The sequence below is a fragment of the Squalius cephalus genome, assembly GCF_949319135.1.
Source record: "Squalius cephalus genome assembly, chromosome: 15".
In the NCBI taxonomy this organism is placed as follows: domain Eukaryota; kingdom Metazoa; phylum Chordata; class Actinopteri; order Cypriniformes; family Leuciscidae; genus Squalius; species Squalius cephalus.
Genome location: NC_137136.1, coordinates 25,004,377 through 25,027,595, shown reverse-complemented (window position 1 = coordinate 25,027,595; position 23,219 = coordinate 25,004,377). Strand labels below are relative to the sequence as shown.

The window sequence follows — 23,219 nt, the reverse complement described above, 5'->3', positions numbered from 1 at the left end:
CTAGCAGTGTGTAGTCACAGATTCCACTAGTGTTTGACATCCAGAATGTGTCCAAGCACTCATTTAAATATTGGCAAACTTATTTTTGTGAAATGTTTTTGTGTCCTCTGTACACGTCCCACAGTCCATACTAAAAACGCTCAACAAAACAAACATCACAGTGGAAAGCTGAGCTATTAGTTTATTCCTTATGCTTGTTCAACAGTTAACCTCAGGCTTGCATATGATATGTTTTGTTATACCACAGCACCATCTACTGGATATATTTAACATTACCATTTGCAACTAGCACATTTGCTTTCTCATTTCAAAGCTGTGACTTCTGGAGGCCCGCATACATCATTGAGACTGCCTCATTTCAGAGAAGTAACCATTAAATTCAAAAGTAAGAAAAAAACGTACAATAAATTAAGCCTCACAAGGAATAACAGTCAAATTTATAATGGTGTCTTTCCTGAAATGGGACATCCATAGGGCACAGCCTTCAAAATGAGACGCAGATATTGGGTGTGTCTCAATCAGCTCCATAGTTCAGTTGTCAGGACGATCAGAGAGTCGGCCATTTTAAAGGGTTAGTTCACCCAAAAATGAAAATTCTGTCAGTAATTACTCACCCTCATGTTGTTCCAACCCCGTAAGACTTTCGTTCATATTCGGAACACAAATTAAGATATTTTTGATTAAATCTGAGAGCTGTCTCACTCCTTCATAGGCTTCTATGTAATTTCATTCTGCCAGCCCAGAAAAGTTAGTGAAGACATCGTTAAAATAGTCCAGTGACCACAGTGGGAACATTGATGCACACTATGTTCCCTTAACAGAAGTTCTAAAGTGCGAAACATAAATTACATGAGCCAACTCACTACACTATGGGGCGCGATAGATGTTTTTAAAATACAAACCATTATTGAATTACATGTCATCATAAACGTACATCGCTAGACATGTAATTAAAATAATCTAGCTAACATTTATAATTTATTTATGGCTAAAATGTTGCACAAACTGTATATGTAACAAGCAAAGTATTTATCATAATGTACTTAAAATAACATACAAAAATATAGTATAATAATAATATATATAACAACAATATACTAAAGATATCAGCTCTGCTGTTGTTCATAAATGCGAGTAGTGATGATGTACAATGAGGACAATGTCGTGTCGACAACATCAGTGTTCCAATGTGTAGTGAGCCAGGGTCCTTTCTGTCCTTACCAGTGCCTGAATTTGTGTACATGATATACTGGTTCATGACTTAAGAAGCTAGGGAGCTGCTGATTGAGACACACCCATAGTTATACCCACTTTAGGGATGTGCAATCCTGCAGAGCTTATGCTGCCTTCACGTGTTATCGGAAATTTCCTACTTCCCACTTCTGAAGTCGTGATTATGAGCTTGTTGCATTCAAGTGCTTTGCTGTCGGAAAGAACACGACAACAAAGATACGATTGGATAACCTTGCTCTGGATTTTTGATCGCAGTGGTGCAGGAATATAATTTTACAGTTTAACAGAAGTTATAACACTAGTGTTAAATATTCTTTTTTTTAATTGTACTATTTAAACCGTGTTAAGGAAAGGAGTGTGTTACATGTGTTCTGTAGGAGTCCAGTGTTATGGTGGAGGATCAGAGTGACTTGAACACTTGTATTAAATCACTTTTATACACGGATAATGACCTTGCAGTTACTCCCATCATGGATAACCCAAAGGTAAAGAGACCTTCAATAGACTATGTCTGAGGGACCTGTTTTCTAAATTTTGTGTCCCTGTTCTAGTGTGAATATGACAATGTTCTGTCTAACCAACAGTGGTGTTAGTTTCTAATTTTGCTCTATTTTTAGATTTTAAAGACTGCTCCAGTTCGTTTTGACCCCAAAACGCTTTGTGTACCAGCACACTCAGGTAAACAGGAAGATCTAGTGTTTTTTTTGTTGATAATTTAAGATGACAATTTGATTATTTACCCTTCCTCAATGTCTTTCCAAGCCTCTATTACATATTCCATAGATTTTTTTTTGTTGATTTTTTTTTTTTTTTAATGAATTGTACTTTGAATCTAGTTTTCAAGTTCAGCTCACTGATTCTATAATCCAGTCATAATGCTCAACAGCTCAGAAGAAGCATTATCAATAATAAGACTTAAATTTAGGTTCGTTAAATATTTTCAATATTTTTTTCCTCATTTGCGAAGTCATAATTATAAAGTCAAAAATTATAATTGCTGTAGTTTCCGTTCACCGCTGTGACAAGTTCCGCTTCTAAAAACCCTGGAAATGTGAAAAGGGTGCATTCATTTTTGGTTGTAATATTGCTTGAAGATAACTTTCTGTGGACTTTGTCAAAAAGTTCACACTGTGCAAATATTAAAGGCGTGTAATTTTACTAAAATACATTCTCTCAACTCTGATTAATGTACAGAGAGTTTATTCTCAAGTTTTAGATAACTATAATCAGTTAGATAATAGTTTTTATTTTAAGTTTTAGTAATTTAGTTTTTTTTTATCATTTTTTTTTTTAACGTGGCTATATATATATATATATATATATATATATATATATATAAAAATATATATATAATTTTTTTTTTTATATATTTATATATATTTTTTTAAATCAAATAAAACTAAGTGAAAATTAGAAATGTTTCCTTGGTAACTAGCTGAAATAAAATGTTTATATATATATATATATATATATACACGTTTTTTTCTATGGTTTTAGTTTTAGGGTGCTTTCAGACTTGGTTCGATTGCTCCCCCTGCCCCCATTAGACTGTGTTCGGTTTGTATTATTTGGGTCCGAACCGCGGTGCGTTTGCATCATTAAAGCAGCCGCTGTTTACCCTGTTACTTGGTAACAATGACGCAGGAGAAGTCGGCAAAATGCATAGCGTTGCTCGCCTCACGTTTATATTTTTGTTTTTGAACCATTGGCTTTGTTTCCAAAGCTTCAGTATCTAACAGCACTTGTCTATCTGCCGCGAACGCACTGCAAATGGTCTAAAGAACGCTGAAGGCAAACAGATATGAGATATACAGCTCTCTGTTTGCAGTACGCCAGTCATGCTCATCAGGCAAGTGAGTGAAACACACATTTTTATCAAATCAAACATCATTAAGAGTGGTTCCCTTCCCCGATTTTGTATCAGATATCAGCAGCGAACCGTACTGGAGTTCACATGAACCGTACCCCAGACAACCCTTTTTAAGCGAACTCTGGTATGGTTTGCGGGTGCGCACCCGAGTTCGGAAAACAGCGTTCACATCATCCAAATGAACTGAACTCTGACGTCAATTGAACCCTGGTTGCTCACCAAAAGTGCTAGTGTGAAAGCACCCTTAGTATTTAATAACCCTGGTTTGTGGAATAATATATAGTATAGATTCTCTCTCCATCTCTCTCTCTCAGCTGAACGGTTGTCCTGTCTGAACTCAGAGGACCGGTCTCAGTTCGTACAGCAGGTGTGTGCTGTTCTGGAGTCAATGGACCGGGCCGGATCAGCCAACACCACAGCACCGCGCACTAAACTCAACCTACTGTGTTACCTCTGCTCTGTCTGTAACCACAGAGAGATGGCCACACACCTTATACACTCCCAGCTGGTAAGATGCATCTGAAACGCATGCTGTTGAAAGTGATAATAATCTACAGTCACATGATCATTATCACAAATTAAACCCTGACAGGGTGATCAGGTGTCCCATATCACCCTGATCTTGTATCACCCTAGAGGGGTTTACTTTGGGACAATGAGCAGCTGACTTATGCTGCTTAGTACACACATTTCACAGTACACAAAGTTTTTTTTATTAAGAGTAATAATGAATCAACATTAAGCATCCGGTTTGTTCCAAGGAAAGGAAAGATCTAACGTTAAAGACACAAATAAGCACTGCAGATTCTGAGCGTCATTGACACATCTTTTCTTAAAATACGTGGTGTAATTGGTAATAGTGTTGTCACAAGTTTATTAAATTGTGGGAAAACTCGGCACATCCCTAGTGTATAGAACGCCCCTACTTCCTTCGCTACTGGAACCAACCTTTAAAACCACACACTCAACAGCTGCTCTCACTGAAACTAAAGAAAGGTTTTACATACCCTCATCATGTTTTCATTTTAAATTAGATTCATGAATAAAAATGCATTTTTTTTTTATAAAAATAAATTGAATAGGACTTAGTAAACCTTTTAATCGGTAACCATTCCATGTGGTGCAAATCACACTTTTCTTTTGTGTTATTATTGAGCGGTTGGAGGTGTAGATCATCTAATGAGGGAAGTTGAACAATAGTGTGTCAGCTGAGGAATGGGTGTCTGCTGTCGTCCTCGCCTCAGTCTGAAAATGAGCTTCCTCTTCCTTTGCTTTCATCAATGTAAGCTCTAATCAGAGGAACTTCATAGATTCTTAATGTATTAGATTTCAGTGGTACCTAAAGGGTTCATTCCATATTTATACTGAAACTTTAAGCCAATGTAAATCAGATAAGCAACATTTCTATTTTGGATTTGATCATTTTGGTCATTTTTAAGTATAATTTGTTGTCACAGTAGCCTGTGCACCTGTACATTCCTCCTCTGGCCACTAGGTGTCTCACCACCATTAGCGTTTCCTATCATCTAACAGAAATTACTTGAGCACTCCGGATACAGTTATTTTTTTTTTAGAGCCAATCACCATGCCATGTGACCAGTCACTTTGGAGCCACTGAAAATCATTTCTTGATGCGATGACAGCACTGATTGGCTGATGGTACATAAGCACTCACACAGCTCTTCATTAGGGATTGTCCTGAGCTCTGATGTCAAAGGCAGAACAAAATTTAAGTATATTATAAAATTACAGGGAACGTTTTATTTTTTACAGTCTTATACAGACTGCGTACTTATTGTAGTAATTTAACTGGGTAATAACTAGGTACTAACCCTGTTCTTACCCCTAATCCATGTTGTTACCTTATTTTGCCATGTACTTTCTTAGGTAAGTACACATAAGTGGATGTACTGTAAAATAAAGTGGAACCAAATTATAAATCTGCAAAATCATGCTGTTAAGAGCACTCTAAAAAAACCTCGCTAGCTCTGATTTAATAAAAGTGAAAATATATTGAGACATCTCAAATTGTGGCTTTTTTTTTTTTCCCGGGTTTCTTTCTTATACAGTTCCCTGTGCTGGTTCAACAGATGCGACATGCTCCGAACTGGGATATGTAAGTTTCACCTTTCAAATACATTTACCGGTATAAAAAAATTCCTACATACTTTTGCCGGACCACTGTAACTAGTGTAGTATTCTCAGATGACACTATTGGTGACAGCCTTGGAGTGTCTTCTCAGAGAAATGCAGTGGCTGTCTTTCTCTTCTCTGTCCCTTTGACTCTGAGTGGAAGGAATGACAGGCATGTGTCTCACTGGCCCCTCACAGGATTACAGCCTCTCTCCACACTACAGTCACCAAGCAACGGACAGAACCACTTTAGTTTTAAATGACACTGAAAACCAGCATTAAACACTGCTCAGTTAAATATGAGATGTGGGGTGTTTACAATCTATACAATACTGTTATATTCAATACCATTCAAACATTTTATTTACAATACCGTTCAAAAGTTTGGGGTCGTGAAAATAAAAAAAAGATTTTTTTATTTTCATGTTTTTGAAAGAAGTCTCTAATTCTCACCCAGGCAGCATTTATTTGATCCGAACTACAGTAAAAACATTAATATTGTGAAATATTATTACGTATTAAAATGAATAACTATTTCTATTTTAATTTATTTTAATATTTAATTTATTCCTGTGATGGCAAAATCTGAATTTCTGGCAGTCGTTAATGATATGATAGTGAACAGTGATAAAAATCTAAATATTGTACAGTAGAAAAGATGTATTCATTCCTTTTGTAATCTAGACGGAGTATGATTAGGAATAACATTGCATTTATATCAACAACCTCCAAAATCGATGTTATAAAACAATGCTGAAAAACACCAATCCTGAAACCATAGTGATGTATCGCTAATTTCGCTATTCTTAAAAAGCAGGACAGAGCTTAAAGTAAGAAAGCTTCCATTTATATATTTAAAAGATGGAATAAAATGTCAGATTTGTATCAAAGTAGAACAGCTATAATGAAACAAACTGCTGGATGAGTCATTTGATTGTTTAAATTTGTGTTTTAGAAGGAGCAAAGTGATGAGAGTGATCGGCCTGCTGGCCTCCCACTGCACAGAGCTCAGAGACGACGTTCCTGTCACAGAGGTGAGACTTGTGTGTCTGTGTGTGTTTGAAGCATGGTGGACATTTTCACATTAAAATAACAATGGGCAACCAGCAGGTGTCACTGTAGCATTGCTGTATTCTCATCTACTACTCAAGAGGAAACAATAATAACAAAAATCATTTCTCAGCTCTCAATCCAAAGCACTTGAAATCCAGTAAAAGCCAGGTGAAATAAGCTTTTTACATCTCTTATCCCAGCCTTTTCAAATACAAAGAGGACAGACATCTCATCCAAACAGGTTTAAAAAAGCTTTCACTTATCATCAAAGCACTGCACAGATGCATTGTGGCTAACCAAAAACAAATTCTTCCACTCCAATCCTTGATTTTACACAGGTTTGTCTTCCGTTCCACTACCAACTTCTCCACCTTTTTGTTCATGGAGAATTTCACGTACCACCCGGGCTCTGCGTAGACAGCGGCACAAAATGGCCGTCCGTTGTAATCTAGCAAGGCTGAGGTTTTTTGCCGTTTTACACAATACAAGCTTAAACTTTGCAGCTCCTCTCTGCGGCTTCTTCTTTCTCGCTTCTCTGGGCTCAGTGGGTCGGTATTGAAGAAGTGCTCAGGGTGATGGACTCTCTCCCCAGTTCTCTACAGGGGGTTTGTGTCTGAGCGGCCGATCCTGTCATGGCGATTTCTTTTAGTGCTTCTCTTTGGAGAGAGAAAAGCAGAGCTGCTTTCTTATGGTTCTTCTGCACTCTAGAGGGCCGCCTTAGATAATAAATTGAACTAAAGTCTGAACAGATTTTGCATCATACACTTGCCGATTTTGTAAATGGCTACAGAAAAAACTAACTGGGGATCACACTACCAAACTTACAAATAATTTCCAACACAACCTCATGCGCCACATTGCTAAGAGATGCAAGACAAATAAAAACAATAGATCTTAGTCAGGGTAGATGCCATATTGAATTCAACGTGGATGACAACGAGGCTGTGAGGGATAAACTTACAGCCTTTACAATGGCACGCACTGTATAAAAGTCCTAGATCACGTAATTTTCACGACTCACTACATTCAAAACTGTTTTTCTCTACTGAAGTATTTGTTCCTTTTCGGAAAGACGTTTCATCAGCTGAACAATATTAGGTATGTTTGAACGCACTGTACTTCTATCCCTCACAGCCTCTTTTTCATTCCTGTCAAAAATTAAATATGGCACTACCCTGATAATCAATCAATAAATCAATCCAACTTTAAAACAACCGAAGTGGACAGTACAGATAAATAAATAAATAAACATAAAATACATACCTTATACAAAGCATACAATACAAATAAAACTAATTAAGAGACCTAAAACCTCAGACAAATAGCCATACCATAGCAACAATAAAATAAATAAACATTTACATTTATGCATTTTTATCCAAAGCGACTTACATTGCATTTCAGGGTACACATTTTAAGTTCTTATCAGTTCTTGCTTTCCCTGGGAATCAGACCCATGACCTTGGCGTTGCAAGGCGTAAACAAAATGTCAATGTCAGGTGTCAAAGGCCAAGGAGAAAAGGTGGGTTTTTAGAAGTGATTTAATATAAAAAATGATCAGCTTTATCAGATTAAGGTCTTTGTGTTCTAAAATTTGCTCAAATTATCAAAGGCACTGGCACAAAAAATCTGACGCGTCGGATATTGTTACACACGTGTAAACGAAAATCAGGATTCATTTTTTTGCATCCATTCTGAGTCAATTCCAAATGTGGTTTTAAATCAGATACATATTCGATATGTGGACATCTGACCTACGTCTAAACAAACCACCTCAAGATGAGGGCGAAACATTTACCCTCACAGATATCTTTTCTTGTGTTTTATTGAGGTGGACACTTTATAAGTAAGAGCTTGGGCACAGACAGAAACATTCAGGATCATAGAATTGTGTTTTGACCCAATGGGTCTCAATCATTAAGCATGCGTACGAGTTTGTGTGTGTGAACTGTGTGTGTACAATGTTATATTTCATCCTAACATAACTATAATTATATTGAAGTATGTTGCATTAATCTTATATAATCCATATACTGTATAAAATCATATAATGAAATTATTAAATAATTCAATTTAATTTCATCTTAAACATTCCATCATATACAGTTAAAGAGTAAGAAAAGCTGCGTTATAGCTTCAGATGTGAGGTTTCTCTGAATAATGCATATGTACAGCTGGCTAATGAGAGGTCTGTAATCTAGGTCTGTATAAAGATGTTTATTGTGAGATCTGGTGAGATTGACACACTTGCATTGCTTGAGGATCAGGAGAAGTGACAAAAGGCTGTAAGGAAAGCCCTTATATGGAGATGTTTGGGCGTGTTTTATGCAAATGACTAACCTTGTGCACGTTGCCGATCATTTAGAATACTCCAAATTCACTAACATCAGAACGATGTTAAGAACAAATTCATGTGCGTATGAATGTGTTGTGAATTAGCTGGAGATTTTTCGTGAGAAGTTCTCCTGTGCGTACAAATACGAAATAATTAACGCAATTATTAGCAACGAGGAGATAACGTCGCTGTTTATGAAATAATTCCACAGACACAGGTAACTCACTCACTCACTCATCATGGTATAAGTGGGATAAACATCAAAACTCGACTTGAATTATATACATTTATTTTTTATATATGGCCATTCAAAACCCGATGGTCAACAGTGTTGCTGAAAGCAATTAACAATTTAATCATTCTAGTTTGGTGGGGATTAATGAAACACCGATATCGAAATACGAGTCATGTCTTAAGTGAATGTGACAAAAAAACAACAACGGATATGGTCAAATAATTGGATCTACGTGACAAGCTTTGGTGTGTAAACGCAGCCAAACATGTTTGATTTCCTTGGATCCTGGATGGAATAAAAGTCTAAATCTGAAAAATTTGGAATGTGTGCACCATCATACACTATGCAATTTTCTATGAAATCGTCAACTGCGACTGCCTAAAATCAGCAGACTAGCTATGACTTTCAGCATTGAGCATCGATTTGTCCAGTTTGCAATTCTTTGTGTTGTGTATTCCAGCCATAATTGTAATTTTTTCTTGAGAAATGTATTATAAAAGTGTCACAATATTGATTTCAAGTTGTAATGCTTGTTGTTTGTGGGAGATGGAAGCTTAGCAGTAAGTGGATCCACATGGGTAAGTTTCACTCAAAGGCAGTATCCATCATCTAAAAGAAACTTGGGCTAATTCATCGTCATGGCAACGATAAAAGCTTCTATAAATAGAAATGTCGCACAGGGGCTTGAAGCAGGAGGAAGGAAATTACAGAATTACAGGTAGAGCAGAAAAGTCTCTTCTCAGGAAAGTTTGCTTTTGGTGCGCTCTCTCTCTTTCTACATCCACCCCAAAAACACTTGTTCTTTCTCCCTCTGACGTTCGGTTCGTTCTCTAATCCTCCCTAAAACCCTCTGTGTCTGTGTTCACCATGAATACTTGAGCACTAGTCTAATGAAGTGGTAAATTAATCATTGTCCTTGGCACCGGCAATCCCCCGTGCCCCTAGCCTAAATTCAGAGTTACTCTCAGAAGAGCCTGACTGTTTCCCCTGACCAATCCCATTACACACTGCTAAGAATTACAGCAGAGTCATCTGAAGGAGGTATCACAGGGATGAGCCAGTTTGGGGTTTTTTTCACTACTTTATTTATTTGATGGTAAACCATTTTCTGGAAAGTCATTTTAAAGTTACTTCTTCCATATATATTTCATAGAGAAATGTATTAAAAATCCAGATTCTGTCAGCGCATAAAGGCATCTGCAGTGCCTTGTGCCGGAGGGATTGAATATTTCAGAGTTGAATTTTAAGTGGCACACTAGAGTATCGGTGCGATTGGAAACCAGTGAGAGAGTATCAAGGGCACTCTGTTTCTCCCTCGCTCTGTCCGCTGGATGTCTAAGACTGCATTTGACATGACTTTGACTGCATTTGTCTGACTGACTCAGGGAATGATATTGATTCTCTGAGCTTCAGTTGATTAGATCTGCATCTCCCTAAACGTCCTCCGTGGTAACTTGCCGCTTCTCATGTCCTTTGTCTCACATTGTCGATGGTGTTGTTTAGGAATCTGAATTTTAAATCTGGTTTTTGGTGTAACACTTTTTTTTTTTTTTCCATTTGGCTTTGTAGAAAATAGTGAAGTTGGAATACCTCCAGACAAACTCCTAATATAAGTTTAAGTGATTTAAAGTTGTTGTTTTTTTTTTTGTAGGGAGAGAATATGCTGGCTGATAAAATTTTCTACTCATCCATTTACTCCTGCATTAATATTTACATGATTATTAGAGAGATTTTAGAAACTTATTAAACTGAGGTATGAATAGCATGAACACTGATATTGTAAGTGGATGTTGATTCAGATTAACTTTGGTAGTTTCTTAATTTGGGTACTTTTACTGATTTAGAGCTACTCACTAGATAAATGGAACTCTGGACAAAGAGATCCAGTATGTGACTTGATAGTTGATCTGACGGTCTTCATGAACTTGCTGTATCAACTTTACATAACTCAATTATAGATTTAGATTCAAATATAGATTTCTATCAATAGACGTTTCATTTTGTGTCGGTTTTGGTTCTCAGGTTACCATCTTAATATTTTTTCCATGCAGAAATGATCCACAATGTAGAATAATAGTGTAAAATAATTCATCAAATGATAAAATAACACAAAAACAAATGAATGAATATGCAAAATACGATGTGATCATTGCAACTGGCCCACCTTTACAGGTACTCTGCCCTGCTCCATCTGTGAGCCAGTGGCATCACTCTCTCTCCTCTCCTTCTCTCCTCCTTTCAAGCACTGTCCTTATCCCTGGGCCAGCTCAAAGCTTGGCTACTTCTCTCAAGAGTTTGGTGGCTACAGCCGGTCCTCAGATGGCCACCCCCCTTCTTTGGTGTTTCGTCGATTTAAGCCCGCAAACACCTCGGGAGGGCTCGACAGCAGATCCAGCGTCCTGGATCTACCCCTGCTGAACACCACCCAACTCTATACCGTTTTTAGTCCTTCAACAGGTTGGCTCTGCCACCGCACCTCCCGCTGTATCCAAATCCAATTAGATGCTGTTTCCGCCTGTTCGGTGACATTGCCTATCAGCCGTTTCCTGGCCATCCCTTCAATCCCCAACAGTTCAAGGATTCTCCAGAGCGACTGTCCAGCAAAACCTCTGCAGCCTACCTCTACTGGTAGATTCCAGGCCTTCCATCCGTTTTGGCTCTCGAGGATAAGGCCTTGATATTTTTTGAGCTTGCGCTCGTGTGCCTCCTCCATCCTCTCTTCTCAGGGTACTGTTAACTCTGAGGAACACCTGCTTGGTACCTCTAGACCAGAGGACAATATCTGGTCTGAAGCTAGTGTGTGCTATCTCCTCTGGGAATTTGAGCTGCTTCTTCAGGTCTGCCCGCATCTCCCAGTCTTTTGCTGAGGCCAGGACCCCTCTGCTCATCCGTCCTGCTTCAGTGCTCTCTCCTGTCCTGACGAAATGGATAAAGTGTACCCCTCGGAAAGTTTTTTAAACTTCTTCCTCGCCTGTTCCACACCTTCCGCCAACCGAGACAGAATCTTATCATGATGCCACCGGAATTTCCCGTCTGCCAAGCTTGACTGGCATGCTGAAAGGACATGCTCAAGATTGGCTGGCTTTCCACACAGCGTGCAGCTTGGGCTCTCTGCTATCCCTCAAATATGGAGGTTTGATGGAGTAGGCAGGGCATCGTAGACAGAACACATCAAGAACTTTATCCGATGTCCTTCCATGGTCCAGATGTCCTGCCACGTCAGGGCCTTTTCTCGTATGCCCTCCCCTCCCAGCTGCCCTGTTTTTTCATGGCAACAGCCTTGACATGCCGGGTTTCCTCCTCTGCTTTGCGGACCTCCCTCTGCACAATGCACAATGTTCTTTTGGGCCAGCTTTTTTCCAGCTCGTTCTGGTGGAGCAACCCAGTCCAAGCCTGCCCAGAGCTACTGTCCCAACGATATCAGCATGATGCAGTCAATCCTCAGCCTCCGTCAGTGCTCTGCTGGCTGACCAGTTACAACCTGTCCTGACGACAATGCCTGCTTGGCGTACTCTTTCATCCTTGCTGTCTCGCAGCATCATGGCCTGGCGTGTCTTTATCGCTTTCGCTTCGACCACTTAAGTCACTGGGAGCTGCAGCTTGCTGCCTGTGCTATACAAGCCAATGGAGCAGAAGCTTCTTGGGACGCCCAGCCACCACCTCAAATAGGTGTTAATCTTCCTCTCCAATCCCTCGACGATAAAGACAGGTACCTCATAAACAAGCAGAGGCCAGAGTACCCCGTGTTGGTAACCCCAGGCCTTATACTTGCCGGGTTGGCCTCTCTTCTCTAGGGATGTCATCCAGGTATCTGCTTGGATAATCATCTCCCTTAGACTCTGCTTATCATTGAGGTCTGCCCTGTACCATTTCCTCAAGCTCTTCACCGGTCTCTCTTGAACCGTTGGGATGATGGTGTCTTTGAGATTAAAGGTGCAGTATGTAAGAATGACAACTAGTGGTCGAAATAGGTACTGCAGTCCAATTAAAAATATCGTCGATTCTTAACAATCATTCCAGCCTGGAAACACACATTTCTAAGTAAAATAGCTGGCTGTAGAAGAGCAAGTTTCCTCAATATATGCAAACATATTATGGTATTTTTATGCTTTAGTAGAGTGAAAAAGTTACATAGGCTAAGTACATATACATACTTTAAGATTTTTTTTTTTTTTGCAAAATTCTTTCACATTACAGCTCATGTGTACATACACTATTTGTCAAAAGTTTGTTCTTTGATAACAACATTTGAGAACCTCTCTCTCTCTGAGTTTCATTCTACTCCTGAAAAAAAATAAAATAATGAGGTGTATTAATTGATATGCATGGCACGACAAAGTGACATTAGTGACATCAAACACAAGTGTTTTATTATGGAGTTGATTAGAGCTAATGCAATGCAGATATACACACAGAGGCAGCTGTTCCTTAAACATAGGACCCCATTAAAGTGCAAATCATGACTAGAACAAGGAGATTAAACATATAAATCTAAAAGAGAGAGAGTTTTGGATTAGCTTTATTTATATATTAAGGATAGGATTGCTTTCCGGTGGCACAGTGCAAAAAATATAATTGCTTAATACGCATCTTTGATAATGAGCCAACTAGACCACAGGTAGGATTCAGCTCAGTCACTTCAGTCTTGAGGTCCTGGATGCTTAGTTACAAAAAAAAAAAAAAAAAAAAAAATCCGCCAGAGAGAAGCCTGCAGTACTCCACTGTCTTCTCCAGCATGTGAGAAGCATAATGATGTTTTCTAAAGCAGAATAGCATGTGTATGTGTGTGTATGTGTGTTTATGTGCGTATGGATAATAACCACATACTCTAGAAGAGAATTTGTGTGTGTGTGTTTGTTGATGATAATGATACGTTCTAGAGCAGGAATTACTTTGCATGCATGGTGTGCTGAATAAGACAGCTTAGCCCTGTTTGTTTCTTCCTGTGTAAGAGGAGTCATCGCTGCACGTCTCTCTCTGCCAAGACTCATCAAACACAGCCGCCAACATCTGTTCTCTGCAAAGTCATCACTTATGAGATTTTAACAGTCTCTGGGCCAAACGTGATACACAGGGCATTTGCATAGCACCCCACTGAGAGAACAACTGCAGAGAGAGAAGCATATATACTTACTCATGCGAGCACTCCGAGAGTATGAAGATAATGGAAATAATAGAATGCTAAAGGCCGAGCTCTGTGGATGAGACCATATAATGGTCTGTTAAAAATACAGACCCAAAACAGCAGGGGAATGTTTTAATGACTCATCCTGCACTCATGACATCCAAATGCTCTATAGTAGGAAAATGTCCCTTCCCTAATGCCACCTGTCACCAAATAGAAATAGCAGGTAGCAAATAATCATGATTCACAGCTGTGGTGCAAGCAAAAAGCTTTTGGATATTAAAAATGTCCTGCCCAGTGCGGTGTTTTAATGGGAAATATAGACACATGGAAACAGAGTCCGCTTAAAGGTTTTTTTTCACCCTAAATGAAAATGAGCATAATTGAATCACCCCCATGTCATTCTAAATCCAGACATTTTTCTTTAAACTTTGAAACTCACATGAAGATAAAAAAAATAAATAAATAAAACCCAAAAATTTCAGCCTTTCAGGCATTGTAAAGGTATACCATATGAATTAAGTGGTTACATCCAAGTCTTCTGAAGAGACACAATCGCTTTAAGATGAACATATTTAATTTAGGCTTTTATTTACATTTAAACATTGATCAATGCAGATACACAAAGCACATCTAATTTGGTAAACATCAGCTCAAATGTGCTTGCTTGTGAAGATGAATGGAACAACAGGGGTAAATTATGACAGAATTTTAATTTTGGGGTGATTCCATAGTGATTTCATTCATAGGTTTTCATTAACTAAATAATTTCATTTATTATATATAAATATAAAATGTTGTGTTTGGCTTGCTTCTCAGGCGGTGGCCATGTTCACAGAACTGATCCGGGAGAACTTCAGGAGCAGCAAATTGAAGCAATGCTTGATTCCACCACTAGGGGAGCTGCTGTATCTCATTGCTACACAGGTAAAAAAAAAAGATGTAAAAAATAAAGTAGCATACGGGCAATTCTTTACTTGGGGGTATTTTTCAAACTGTGTTGTCTGTAAAAATTCAATTGCAAATTAATTTTTACAATTAAAATTAAAATGTTTATTTTAATTCTAGCCAATATATAAATATACTGTTGAAATCAGAATTATTCAACCCGCAGACACTGAAATAATTTACAAATGTAAGCTTTTCTAAAGATGTTTTTTATTTATTTATCTTTAGCAATTTAGTGGCAAATTGAAGTGATTATATTATAGTCAATGTATTATCAGAATCAGAATCAGAATCAGAAAGAGCTTTATTGCCAAGTATGCTTGCGCATACAAGGAATTTGTCTTGGTGACAGTAGCTTCCAGTACACATACAATATAAAGTGACAAGACAAGTGACAAGTAACATAGGTATAAATAAAAAAATTAAAATAAAAGATTATAAATTATAAATATATATAAAGTAAAGTTATAAGGTGCTATAATGAAATGTCTGAGGGAAGTATTGCACATGTTTGTTCCACAGTAGGGGAACATTTAAGTGTTCATGAGGTAGATGGCCTGGGGAAAGAAACTTTTCCTGTGTCTGGTTGTTTTTGTGCTCGGTGCTCTGTAGCGTCGACCAGACGGTAACAGTTCAAACAGAAAGTGTGCTGGGTGTGACGGGTCCAGAGTGATTTTGCGAGCCCTTTTACTCACTCTGGATGAGTACAGTTCTTTGAGTGTGGGAAGGGTAGTGCCAGTGATTCGCTCAGCAGTCCGAACTATCCGCTGTAGTCTACGGAGGTCGGTTTTGGTTGCAGAGCCGAACCAGACGGTGATGGAAGTGCAGAGGATGGACTGGATGACAGCTGAGTAGAACTGTACGAGCAGCTCCTGTGGCAGGTTGAATTTCCTCAGCTGACGCAGGAAGTACAGTCTCTGTTGGCCTTTCTTCACAATAGAGTCTATGTGAGTGTCCCACTTCAGATCCTGAGAGATGGTGGTGCCCAGGAACCTGAATGACTCTACTGCAGTCACAGTGCTGTCCATGATGGTGAGTCAAGGGAGTGCAGGGGGGTTTCTCCTGAAGTCCACGATCATCTCCACTGTTTTGAGCGTGTTCAGCTCCAGGTTGTTATAACTGCACCAAAGAGCCAGCTGCTCCACCTCCTGTCTGTACGCAGACTCGTCACCGTTCCGGATGAGTCCGATAACAGTAGTGTCGTCCGCAAACTTCAGGAGCTTGACAGAGGGGTCTTTAGAGGTGCAGTCATTTGTGTACAGGGAGAAGAGCAGTGGTGAGAGAACACATCCCTGTGGAGCACCATTAAGCATAATGTAATGCTTATGAGTTAAACCTTTAGAAACTATAACAAAACTGAATTATCTTGTGCTCTTACACACACACATACATTTATCCCATGCATGTGCTGAAGTTGTGTAGCAAATATGTCCAAGTCAAAAGAGCTCTTAAAAGCTATAGAGAACTAATTGTTTTATTACGTTAGAAAGTCTATGGATACCAGAATATTTCCAAAACACTAAAAGATCATAGAGACACAGCTGACAGCCTTATTCATAAGGTTAAAAATTTGCTGTACCAGAAAAACATTAAGGGTTTTGAAGAAAAAGTTCAATATCATTAAGAGGAATAAAATGTTTGATCAGACAATCAAAAAAACAAAAAAACAACTAAATTTACAAAGACTTGCAAGATGACCTGATGAAAGGAGGAAAAAACATTTCAATGCAGAGTATTAGAAGAACACTAGACAAGCACGGCCTTCATGTTGGGACATCTTGCCGAATGCCACTCTTGACCAAGAAGAACATAAAGGGCTGACTTGAATATGCTAAAATTAATTTGGATAGACCTGTGGAGTTCTGGAAGAATGTTTTATGGAGTGATATGATCCATGGATCAGCGGTATATCTGGTGATATATGAGCAGAAGAACATCATCTCTATGGTCAAACATTGAGGCGGTCCACTCTTTATATGGGGAAGGGGAAATATTGACTGTATGAAGGATGTCATGAATTCTTTGAAATTTCAAGACATTTTGGCAACAAAAGTGACTCATAGTGGACTCTCCAGCAGGACATCCCAAAGTATACATCCAAATCTAGTTAAACTTGGTTCAGGGATCAGGCGTAGAATGTTCTTGAGTGGCCTGACAGTCTGCAGATTTAAAGTGCCCCTATTATGCTATTTTAAAATTTCCTAATGTTGTTGTGGAGTCTCCTACAACATGTTTACATGCATCAAAGGTAAAAAAAACTGTTTAATTTCCTCAAAATATACATTTGCACATCATCACATTTTCAATGTGACTCGTCAAATGAATCAATCTCTCTAAATCCCTCCTTTCCGTGAGCTACTCTGCTCTGATTGGCCAGACAGCTCAGTCTGTTGTGATTGGCCTACCGTGTACAGCGCGTCGAAAACAAAACCGCCCATTGCCGTAACAATGTCAGCTCTGCTTGTCCTGAAGCCTGGTTTATACTCGACGCGTCCGCACGGCAAAAATGACGTCATTGCGGTGTGGGCGGTCGTGCGTGTTGGGTTCGCAAGACCCAATTTCGCCTGGCGGTGTGCGCAACATTTTTTGTAACAACGCGCGCGATGCGCCGCATCCGAAGATGAACGACTTCGAGCCGAATCTGGTCGAGCTCGAACTTCTCACCACACCGGCACCCAGTTTGCACTTCTAAATTAGTTGCTTACATTTAAAAAATGAGCATACAATAGCATAAAAAGTATTTTTAATGAACATAAAGGTCCATGTTTAATAAAAATGTTCACGAAACTTAATGAAATGTTTAGTGAAATTAGAAAATATGTAAGAGATTGTTTATTTATATTGTATACACATTCTCATATCCATATATTTTGTTTTATTGTCACTAGTAATAATCTCAGGGTTTACGGGGGTTTACACGATTCTTTTTGTAGTGTGGTATTGGTGGTGGTGTACTAAAATAAACATTGTCACGTGTATAGCTTCTTCTTCTAACCGCTGATTCCTGATGGTTTAGAGGATAATTACTTGAGTCGCCCTCTATCGTTTCAAAGAATAGTACACCGGCGAGCGCGTCAAGTATAAATGCCTCGTCCGTTTGCGGAGGTGCGCGCGCAGTCTGCGGAGACTCGCGCTGCGGAGCCAGGCGAAAGTATAACCAAGGCTTGAGGCTTCCTTCACCGTAAACACAGTAACGAACAATGACGTCGATTTTACCATATCAATGCGAGCGCGAGTCCGATGATGAAACACTGGATGAACTAGTTATTCAACCCGAACCTCCATCCGTTTGAGGTACATTATATGAGATGTTGCAACTGTAATTCCTCACCATCAGCATTTACAAGTGCATGTCCATCAACAAACAAATTATTTTACTTGTACTAATTTATTTACAGAGTATTTTTCTGATATATTGCGGTGAAAACTGTATCAATAACAGTGCATGTATACATTAGCCGAGCTCTAGAGAGAATGATTTGATGTAACAAACGTTGGTAAAACAAATATTTCCTCAAAGTAGTGAGAATGACAGACAATTTGCATTAATAGACACAGTTATAGGTAATCGTGGCCCACAACTGATTAGCAGAAATATTTCAGTAAGGCCCCGATCACACCTGACGCGTTTTTTGCAGTGAGAGGTGCCTTTTTTCAATTGTTTTCCTATGGCAGTGAGCGTTCTGGACGCTGTTTATGCGCTTGCTGCGCCTCACGTTTTACCGCCTGCTGCGCCTTGCGTTTTTGCAGTTGAAAAAAAAGCAACTCCGAGTGGAAAAAGCGCCCTACGTCATCGCGTTTTTTTCCACTGTCCAATCGAATGAATGGAGAGGCGGGCTTTCCGTTTCAGTGATGAAAGCTACAGTTGCTTGAACACCCGGAGAGTGCGATGATGGAGGGTAAACTTGTGGTGCTCTCGCGGGTTACCAGGAGCTTAACGACTTCACGAACCGTAACTACCACAATGTTAACAGAAAGTAAATAAAGTTAATAAAAGGTTGATTTGACGTTTACTTGACTGACAGGACAGCTGTTTCAGTGGTTGCCTAGCAACATAAAAAACGCAGCGCACTGCTCATTCTGTGTGTTCGGGGCCGTGCTGTGTGCCTCGCGTTTTCGAACCTGAAAAACGTGTCTGGTGTGATCGGGGCCTAAGACAGTGATAACGTGAGTTAACCAGTTAGCAGGAAACCTACACAATATAAAACTCAAAACTAAGTATTTTGAACACCATCTTTCAAGAGCAAGCGGTTTGCGAATCCTGCATTGAACTCTGAGATTTGAGAAGCAGTCTTCAGTAAAATAAAGGGAACAAAGCAAAAGTTTAGGATTATACTGCTGTGATATCGTGGTAAAGATTAACTTTAACCACTGATTCTTCACATGCTCGTCCTTGGGCAGTGAAAAAAAACTGGCTTTACCTTCACATTATAGTATCCACAGGAATCAGCTGCCGGTTTGAGGTTCAAGTTTTCCCTGCTATCTGCACATGCAATAAGTGGGCGGGCAATATACTGATGTTTCGTCTTGACGTCACAAGGAAACGGCTTATGACTCTTTTGAAAAACGATTCATTTAATTGACTCAGAGTCAACTCTTACTTTTGAAAGACAATAACTTTATATAAGGTGCACTTTCAGATTTAAAACTTTGCAGGATGTTTTCACTCACTTAGAGCTATGTTACACACTATATGAAAGGTAATTTTCAAAAATCCATAATAGGGGCCCTTTAAATCTCATTGAAAATATTTGGTGGAATTTGAAGAAAGCAGTGGTTACGTGAAAACCAGAGATTATCAGTGATCTGGAAGCTTTTTCAAGTGAAGAATGGGCCAAGATTGCAGTAGAGAGGAGACAGAAGCTTCTAAGCACTTACTCTATGCGTTTATTTGAGGTTATAAAGAATAAAACATTCTGCACAAAATTTGACTTTTGGGGGATTAATAATTTTGAACTCGAATGTTTAGAGCCATTTTGATATTTTACTTTCTTAGAATCACTCAAATGTGTATTAATACACTTTCTATAATAGTTTACTGATGCCTTTGTTGAATTGTTTTCATACAATTTTGTTCTTGGCAGCAAAATGTCTTCCAGGTCAAGGGGGTTGAATAATTTTGATTGCAACTGTAAATGTATTTAATTTGGATAAGTCTTGGAATTGCTATCAAAAATTTGCTTGAACTCAAATAATTTATAATAAATAATAATTTTATTTCATACAAATAATTTGCAATCGATTGATTGATTATCCAGTTTGGTAATGACACCTAATAAATCTCAAATCATAATGTAAAATTAATAACATTTCTAATTTTTTGTGATGCACTGAAATTTTGGCAACCGAAAATAAATTCATTCTCGGCCGAAACTGTTTTGGAGGGCCAAATTTATTGATCAAACACTGACATCTAATTAGCACTTACCAATGGCGTTCTGTGGATAAGATAAAACAGCTGTGTGGATGCTAGGGCTGGGTTGGCAGTGTCATTTTCTCGTTTTTAATTGGTCTTCATTTTGATTAACTGATTTCAGTTAATCATTCAGATTGTTTTCAGTTGACGCATGAACAAAACTTCACTAAATATTACGATTAATAGATGGCAAGTTTTCTACAAATAATAAGTCTTATGTAATCGCTCAGTCTCTGTATCTGATGTGGAAAGACGTCAATAAAACAGCTTGTAAACAATGTCACGTAACATTACATTTACTTCAGGAAAGCCGTCAACCTCTATAGCCTGATAGTCAGCATAAAAATAATTTACAAAAAAAAAACACTAGAGGTAAATACATGCACTAATATATGCATTACATAACAAATTCATTATACTACATTTTTACTTAACATTGTCTTCATTATTTAGTGTATTTTGGAATAAATCTATCATGAAAACAACTTATAGCCCCCATTTAAATGTTTATATTTCAACAACAAATTGGAGTAGAAAAATAATTATATCATTATTAACTTAATTATTTAGGACAGTTATACTTTTTTTTCTATATAAATACTTTTTTTATATAATAATTTTTATTTACATTTAATACTTTTCCCCCTACCCAGACTTTTTAACCTTCCCTAATAATGAATGTATGAAATGAATAAAGGAAAGACACCAAAGTTTAAAGCTATTATAATATCTTATTAAAAGGGGTCCTGTTATGCTTTTTATTTTTTTTTTATTTTTTTTTTTACATTTTTACATATTCAACTTTCTTTAGTGTGTAATGTTTCTTTTTGAGCATGAAAAAGGACTGCACAGCTACAAAGCACAAAGTCCATTCCAAAGCGAGGTATTCTCTATATCAGTAAGCACTGTTTCACCTTGACTAGTCTTGAGTTTTCTTCTGGGAATGTATACGTCACAATAGTCCTGGTTGAGTGTTGAAACTCGCAGTTAGGGGCTTGACTTTTGCTCAAAGTTATTGACCAATCAAAACACACTGGTCCAGCCGACTAATCAGAGCGCACCGCACTTTTCGGAAGGACGGGCTTCGTAGAGACAAGGAACTAAAGGTGAAAAATGTTTTATTTTATTTTATTTTTTAACATTCATACATAAAAGCCCCAAAACAAAATCAAGACCCTGAAAAAGGGCATAATTAGTACTCTTTAAAATGATATGCAAGGCTCGAAATTGCGACCATTTTGGTCGCATATGCTCCTGAAATTTAATCTGTGCGACCTAAAAATATATTTGGGAGCATTTGTGCGAGTGCAAATAATGGTTGTGGTGCGACCTGTTTTCATTTCTCTAAAAAACGTTTGCAAATTACTTCACAGTGTGTAGCCTACCTTATGTGCGCTGATACGCGATGGCCGGACCGTCATTCTATCCAACGTTATATAACCAATCCCAGGGTTTTTCCTGCATTGATTTTTTTTTGGCGGCCGCCAAAGCCTTATTTGATCGGTGCGTGAGTGACTGCTGCGCTTGACGAGAGAAAGCCCCGGCCGCGCGCGCGCACACTCTCACGTCTTCAAACAACACGAGCGCTGTCTTGCTCTCTCTCCCTCGCGCATATTAATCAAAATCATTTGACACGATAGAAAAAGGGCGGAAGACCGAAGTTTCACGTGGAGCATTCGGATATTTTTTCCCTCCTAAATTACCGTGGAGTGTGAATTGTGCTAAAAAATAAACTACCGGGATAATCACACAACGCTTGCCGTATGCTACACGTCCACTAAAGACACGTCCGATTCGCGAACCAATGACTCATTTGAACCGATTCACTTTAATGAATGGTTAAAACAACTGATCTGTCCAACACACTCACGAGACGTCTGAATCGGTGTATAACAAATCGGTAACACTTTACAATAATGTTCCACTTATTAAATTCTAGTTAACACAGTTAACATGTACTATTAATAAACTGCACTTTGTTAATTTGTTAACCATTGTTATACCATGGTCTGGGTGAATACTCGATTCTGATTGGCTGCAGGGTGTCCATTAAAAAGTGATAATGTACACCTAGGAAAGGCGTCCCGTCAATTTGCCTGATGACCGTTCTAAATGATTGCGCTGGCTCAAACTCACTGATCAACTGCTGCGGTCGGGTCGCTGTGGCCACGTTGCTTGGCAAGATATTAAATAGTGCGCTCGACTTAATAAATAAAAACCCTCACGATTTTTACTCTAAAACACATTAAAGTATTATTAATTGATTAAATATTTCTTTCTTTCGTAAGTGACCATGGTATAAGCGGGTTAATGCCCTTCGAGGTGTCCATTGTCAGGTATTAATGGACCTCCGCTGCGCGTCGGACGGTTCACGCCTCGCCGTCGTCCATTAACCCTCTGAGGTCGACAAACGCGCCGGCGCGTTTTGCTGCATTTTCTCCACATTGTAGCACTATAAACTTAAATTTCTCCGTCATTTATGGTCATACAGAAAAAAGAAATATAAAAAAAGAATCTGTGGTATTTCTACTTTTGTATGTGTCCACTTCCAATCAAATCAAAACATTGTGCTTTTGTAAAATAAAGAAAATAAACAGTGTGTGCGTTCTGCCTCTCCGTCGCGGTGAACTTTTTTTTCTTGAGCACGTCTATAAACTGAAACAAAACTCAGCGAATACTTGTCACACATTTATGAGCCATACACCTTTATAAACATTTAAGTGTGTACTTTTAAATGATCGGATTCAAACTGAAAACAAATATTCTCTGTTTAAGTAATTTGTATAAAACCAACAAGATGTCCAGCTTCTCAAACGCTTCCTAATTATTTTTAATTTGAACACGCCCACTCGCGCAAAAGAGATTCACATG

General features: G+C 38.5%; 1 protein-coding gene across 6 annotated transcripts in view; it reads left to right on the top strand.

The window, feature by feature from the left end:
* The window catches only part of ulk4 (unc-51 like kinase 4), a 210,911-nt gene that overhangs the window by 9,506 nt on the left and 178,186 nt on the right, over nt 1-23,219 (top strand). For all 6 annotated transcript variants that reach the window (XM_079894053.1, XM_079894051.1, XM_079894055.1 and 3 more), the window contains exons 13-18: nt 1,611-1,718; nt 1,851-1,911; nt 3,418-3,611; nt 5,173-5,219; nt 6,192-6,270; nt 14,804-14,911. In XM_079894053.1, coding sequence (XP_079750179.1) covers nt 1,611-1,718; nt 1,851-1,911; nt 3,418-3,611; nt 5,173-5,219; nt 6,192-6,270; nt 14,804-14,911 — 597 coding nt within the window. The remainder of the gene's footprint in view (nt 1-1,610; nt 1,719-1,850; nt 1,912-3,417; nt 3,612-5,172; nt 5,220-6,191; nt 6,271-14,803; nt 14,912-23,219) is intronic.